The 6,428-nt window shown below is 36.6% G+C and overlaps 1 protein-coding gene across 1 annotated transcript; it reads left to right on the forward strand.

Moving 5' to 3' along the window:
- Positions 1 to 583: 583 nt before the first annotated feature.
- On the forward strand, positions 584 to 2,965 carry LOC110876897 (protein FAR1-RELATED SEQUENCE 5-like). Its single transcript, XM_022125054.1, has 3 exons — positions 584 to 617; positions 1,892 to 2,702; positions 2,818 to 2,965. Exons 1-3 carry the CDS (start codon positions 584 to 586, stop codon positions 2,963 to 2,965), a joined length of 993 nt encoding a protein of 330 aa, XP_021980746.1.
- Positions 2,966 to 6,428: the final 3,463 nt, after the last annotated feature.

The raw sequence follows: 6,428 nt of genomic DNA on the forward strand, positions 1-6,428 counted from the left end.
TCCGATTGATTGAACATGGAAGAAGAAAAGAGAGAGAGAAATTGTGATCGTATGAGAGAGAGAATGAAATTGCATGGATTTGATTTACAAATGAAGATAAAAACACACAATTGCCTCTATAAATTTCAATTCAGTCCAAATTAACAAAAATATTTTGCAATTTGGTCCCTATTGATCTCAACCATTAGATCAAAAGATCTAATGGCTGAGATTCTTTCTTACCTTTCTCACACTTTGGGCTTTTTTTACAGGATACTAACTCTCTCTAACTCTCTCTCTCTCTCTCTCTATATGTATATATAGGGAAGGAGTTGGCTACAAAGCCTTGTTTTCCTACAAAGTGTAGGAAGCCTCCTACATGTGACATGTGGCAATCCTAGGTTTTTATGAAATGGGTATTAGGGTAATTTCATTATTTATTTTAATTATGTATTTTATTATTAGATAACTAACTAACCAGAATTTTATGGAAAGTGAATATCTAATTCTATTACGTTCGTCGGTTTCACTTTATAACCTTCAATCCAGCGATTCCTGCGTATATTCATCTTCTCTTTCACAACAACTTTTACTGATCAGAATTATGGCGTCAAATGCTATTGTTGATTGCGGTGATGGTAATGTTTTTTTGATACTGCAAGTCTCTAAAACTCGATGTTCTCTTGTTGATTTGTTTTACCAACTTTAGATTTTACATAACAATCACTTTGTTGTTCGATTTCTTGTCATAGTGTTTTACCAGTAAACAGGCTCATACCATTGTGTTTTAATATTTATCGTTGTTTAACTTAGTGTTGTTAATGTATTTGTCATTGAGTATGGGGGACGATTTATTGACATTATGTTTTACCAGCGATATTCTAATTCAAATGTGTTTAAATAATTATCATTGGAATAGGGTTTTGGAGTATTTTTCTTGCTGTGTTTTTAAAATTACTCAGTGTAACATGTTGTGTTTTACTGGTTGGAATACATTTAACTTCAGACTGATCTTCATGGGCATGTTTTAGATAATTATCTCATGTAGTTTACCATTATGGCATGTTTGTTATTATACGTTGTGTTTTTGTAGTCACATGGTTGTAAAACAAGGTCTCCAAGGCCGAGTACTCCCCGAGTAGTCGCTACAAGGTAGGCTGCCGAGGCGACTTTCTTCAACTCCGACTAATTACTCGAAATCAATCAAATGCGGTCAACATCGGCCAAAATCGGATCTAGTAGGTCAACTCGTACCGAGTTTGACTTAAAATAAAATAAACCATAACTTTTATGCCTATAATATTAAAGAATGAATATCAATTTCACGTATTTTGTTATAAATATTAGTAAATTTATCTTATTTGACATATATTTAATTTCCGAAAACTAATTTCTTTATAATTTGGCATGTTCGAGTACTCCCCGTGTACTCTCCGCCTAGGCCGAGTACTCTCAACTCCCCGGTCGACCGACTAGGGAGCGCCTAGCGACTTTTGCAACCAAATTGTAGATGTTCACTCAGATGTTCACTTATGTGTTTTATGTGTTTTATGTGTTTTAGTATGTTCTTTTTATTGTCTGATACACATGTGCTTTTTACGATGTGTTTTAAACATGTATCACGAGGTAAATATTGTTATGTGTTGTTTTTTTGCATGTGTGTATATGTTCGATGTGTGTTAAACATCTATCACGTGTAGTGTATTTTGTTATTGCAGTTGTTTTTTTGTTTTATTAATTCTCGTGTGTTCTTCTACTTGCCGAGTGTTGTTTTTTTTATCCGTGTGTTTTACTTACTTTTGTGTGTTTTATAGGTACGTTACATTTAATTTCTACTTTTTTTTGGTAGGTCAATGCACTAACCAATGTGGTGTTTTTTTTCTTTGGTTTTATATTTTTGTATTTTTTTCAGACGGCCCCATTTATCAACCACGTGGTGTAGAACATGTTTCTCCGAGTTCGGGCAAAAAGACATACACTCCAAACTCACCACCCTCGATGACTCCAGTCGTTGGCATGGTTTTTGACACGGTAGATGCTGCCTACATTTTCTACAAAGCATATGCACAAGCGGGTGGCTGGACTGTAAGGAAGGGAACGGAGCATACAAATCATGTTGTTACAGTAAATAAGTATTTTGTATGCACAAAAGAGGGCCATAAAGTTTTTAAACCTGTTGACACTTTATCCGATCAGCCTCCTAATAAGTGGGTATGTAGGGTACCATCAAAAAGGACTGGTTGCCAAGCGGAGTTTCGAATAAAGTTGAATGATGATAAGAAGTATGTGTTATACTACTTTACAGAGGCGCACAACCACTCTTTCGTGCATGAAGAAGATCTCCACTTTCTCAGGGAAAATAGAAGCCTCACCCGTTCGCATGAGGATATGATAAAGAAGATGTCCAACTTGAACATTGGCCCGGTTCGAGCATTCAACATCATGAAGGAGTTGTGTGGTGGTTTTGATAATGTCGGGGCGACCAAATATGACTTCAAAAATTTTAAAAAAGAACTAAATGTGTTTATTGGTGAGTTTGATGCTGAGATGCTTGTCAAGCGTCTAACTAGGAAAAAAGAGTTTTTACCTAATTTTACGTGTGAATACCAAACTACTGAGGAAGGTGTTTTGAAGTGTCTGTTCTGGGCTGATGAGGACATGAAAAGAAATTTTTATATGTTCGGTGATGTTGTGTCCTTTGATGCCACGTACAAGCGAAACAAGTAAGTACAAGATTTATATATTTCTGTCCCATTGTGTTTTAGTTTATATATTTAGGAGCTTACCCGGCAACTGTGTGTTTTAGCTTATTATTTTTTGTGTTTCGTGTTTTATTAGGTATAACATGATGTTCGTCCCTTTTACTGGGATTGACAATCACAATCGGAATGTCACACTTGGTGCTTCTATTATTGGTTCTGAAACAGCTGAGACATATAGTTGGCTACTTAATGTGTTTAAGGACGCATTTGGATATGCACCATGAGTAATTGTTACTGACCAAGACCCTGCGATGAAAAGGGCTATTGAGGATGTTTGGCCTGATTCAAGGCATCGGTTATGCATGTGGCATATTATGGATAAACTTACCACAAAGGTGTTGTATTTTCTGTTTAAGGCTTCTTTTTTTTGGTTATGCTTATGTGATGTGTTTTGAGTTTTTAGTTTGTTTTATTTTGACGATACTGATACTTGCACAGGTTGGACAAACTATATGTGCAAACACCGATTTCAGGAAAAGGTTGTCTGCAATTGTCTGGACGGATTCTTTATTGCCTGAAGCGTTTGAGACCGAATGGGCGGCTGTATTAAATGAGTTTAACTTATCCGACCATGAATGGCTCACATATATATATGGTCTTCTGTAACACCTCGAATTTTTGTGTCCAATGATGTGTTAACACGTGTCATTTGTTTACACGTGGCATCTATAATAAATAAAGGACTAATTTTGACAAACCTTGAAAGTATATAAATTCGAGGGTTATAAATGTCAACAAGGGTAAATATACTGTATAGTAACCCTAAATAAATGCTTAAACCTTCAAACGAATAAATCATAAATCGTACGGGAGCGAAACGCGGAAGAAAGTGAGAGATTACGAACTACAGGGGTTAACTGTGTCAACATGTTTAATTATACCTCTGAGTGATCCTTTAACGTTCCCAAGACTTCGTAACAGTATTATACGCTCACTAGAATATACTGTATAAATTCCGCGAAGTTCCGTTTTAAAACGAAAGAGTTATACTCAAATTCGTATGAGAAGGGTTAAAAGCGTCAATAATGAAAGTTAAGGCTTTCTGAACAATTAATAAAATAAACGGGGACTTAATAGCGCGGGTAAATAACACGAGGCCCCTATCGGTAAATAACCGAGGGCCAAACCGCAAAGTTACCCCTTCAAACCCGAAAGGTCAGGTAAATCATTACGAAAGATTTCGTTATTAATTACCAGATTCTGTAATCATGACAAAAGATTTAAAATTTCTGAATTATAAACCTCAGGCGGCCCGCGTGAGGTTTAGACCTAAGTTGAGGCGGGCCGCGAGCCACCTCAATTACGCGTCTGAGTTCTTAAACTCAGGCGGCCCGCATTAAAATGGCATGGAACTCCCATGCGGGCCGCGTGGGACGCCCAGATGCAGAAACATTGTAACTACTTGACCTTTGGACCATTTGAACGACCAAACACCAATCAATGAGGCATGGGTGCCCCCTACTCGACCCATAACCCTCTAATACACCTGCCATTCATCCAAGGGCACTAGTAGAGTTGTGTGTAATGATCTTGAGCCATGACATTTGCTATAAATAGCACTAGTAAGTTCATAACATTCATCACACTCAAAAACACATTCTCTGGTCATCTCAAGAGCTAATAAGCATCCTTCTCTGCTCCATATTCAAGTTCTAACTTCTGTAAGTTACTTGATCATCCGTAGTTCAGTTTATGCTTAGTATTTAGCTAAAAACCAAACCGTCGTAAAAACGGTTTGACTTTAAATTATGTCCATGATGGTTCTGTCTTATGACGAATCAAAGGTGGTTATAAGTTGGTATCAATGGAGGTAATAAACCCCTGAAAGGGTTCCCTCTGATCACCACTCTAACTATGTCAAGTATCGAGTCAAACGTGCGGTTAAAAAGTCAACAGAAAGCTATTTTAGCGATTTATGCATAATCGGTAATGTATATGTTATGGAACCTGTTTTGATAATCATAAAACATGATAATAAGTATATAAACTTGTTTGCGCTCGTTTGAATCGATCATTTGCTATATTGACCCGGTTCGGAGCCGAATGTCGCAAAAGTTTGACTTTTGCTTTGACTTCAGTTCTGACCCGTTTTATTGAGGTATAAATATACCTTAGGACTCTCTTAGGACCAGGTCACATGTTGGTATAAACCTCTGTGGTCGGTTCATGAGTTATCTGAGTCTTTTACGTATTTCCGTCATTCGCCTAAAAGTTGACCGTAACGGCCTTTTAAAATTAAAACGAGTATTTTGGACACGTGAACGGACCAAAACCTTGCTTATTAAATTATAAGCATGTCCTTAAAGTTTCGCATCAATCCGAGGTCTAGAATGAGAGTTATGCTAAAAAGCGCAACTAAAGTAAACTTTAGTAATTAACGGCGCAATTAGCATAACACCTATCTAAACCAAGATTTCGTCACCAAAAATTTTACCCACTGTATTAAAATAATATTTTGGGAATTTTAAAGATTTTTAATAATTTTTACCTTGCTCATAACCTGCGGTTATGGCTACGGTTCGGTTAATACCGAATATGCCCTTTTCGGCCAAAACATGAGTTCTACAAGGTCTTTTGACCCGATTCCAGTTGCTACTGGTTTTAAATAATAAATAAAGTATTTTAAGCTTTATAAGCTGTTCGGGAAACTTAGATTTCCTGTAGAACTCGAAAAGCTCTTTAAAAGTCTTTAAAATGACCGAAAAGCCCCTACGGGGCATAATATTAACTTAAACTCGTTACGGGCATCACGGAAGGTATCCTACTGATACCACGACTCATTTAAGGTAGGGGTGTGCATGGGTCGGTTTGGGTCGGTTTCGACCAAAAACCATAACCATAACCGCGATGTCGGTTATTGGATAACCATAACCATAACCGATCGGTTATGGTGGTTATGGTTATTCGATTTTGATGGTTATAGCGGGTCGGTTATGGGTGGTTAACCGTGTATTTAGCTTAGCTAAAAATAACTTAATTATTTTAACATGGAATAAATTGTTATTGCATATTTGTATATATTAGTATATTACATAGTATTAAAAAATACATATAATCTATAATATTAATACCAATTATTATCGAATATTCAAATAAACATTCCACCAAAACCACAAAAAGATATAAAAAACCAATAAGAACTAAAATTCTTCAGTCAAAAACATCAAATATTAAAAATATGGTGAAAAGTCCTAAATCCTACAAAAATTTATTACATGTTGGTTCGGTTCGGTTATGGTGAGTATGGAAAAAATGATAACCATAACCGACCCGCTACTTTCGGTTTTCAAAAAAACCATTAACCGACCCACCGGTTTTTTATTTGGTTCGGTTTTTTCGGTTCGGTTTTGTCGGTTAATTCGGTTATGGTTCGGTTAATTCGGTTTTTTGCACACCCCTAATTTAAGGCATATTGACTTAGGAAATAAGCGTACGACTCTCATGGTTAACCGTTTCGCCTATTGCGCGCACGGTTCGGCTTATGAAACTAGTTTTCATAAATTAGCCGATACGGGTCAAATTATATTATTTGAACCCTAAAATCCAGAGTGTGAACCATTAACCCATATAAAACAAGTCTCTGAACTTGTTGGGACAGAATCACACTCCATTCTCGGTTTTCGCCTTTCCGCGCGATTAAACCATATCTATATATATATCGGAACCAACCGGTCTAGGCTACGGCCA

This window comes from Helianthus annuus, chromosome 9 (genome assembly GCF_002127325.2).
Source record: "Helianthus annuus cultivar XRQ/B chromosome 9, HanXRQr2.0-SUNRISE, whole genome shotgun sequence".
Lineage (NCBI taxonomy): Eukaryota > Viridiplantae > Streptophyta > Magnoliopsida > Asterales > Asteraceae > Helianthus > Helianthus annuus.

Excerpts from the sequence above, each read along its gene's own strand:
- LOC110876897 (XM_022125054.1), top strand. The coding sequence starts at position 584 with ATGGCGTCAAATGCTATTGTTGATTGCGGTGATG. Across the intron at positions 618-1,891 it reads TATTGTTGATTGCGGTGATG|ACGGCCCCATTTATCAACCA; the intron begins GTAATGTTTTTT and ends TATTTTTTTCAG. Across the intron at positions 2,703-2,817 it reads GCCACGTACAAGCGAAACAA|GTATAACATGATGTTCGTCC; the intron begins GTAAGTACAAGA and ends GTGTTTTATTAG.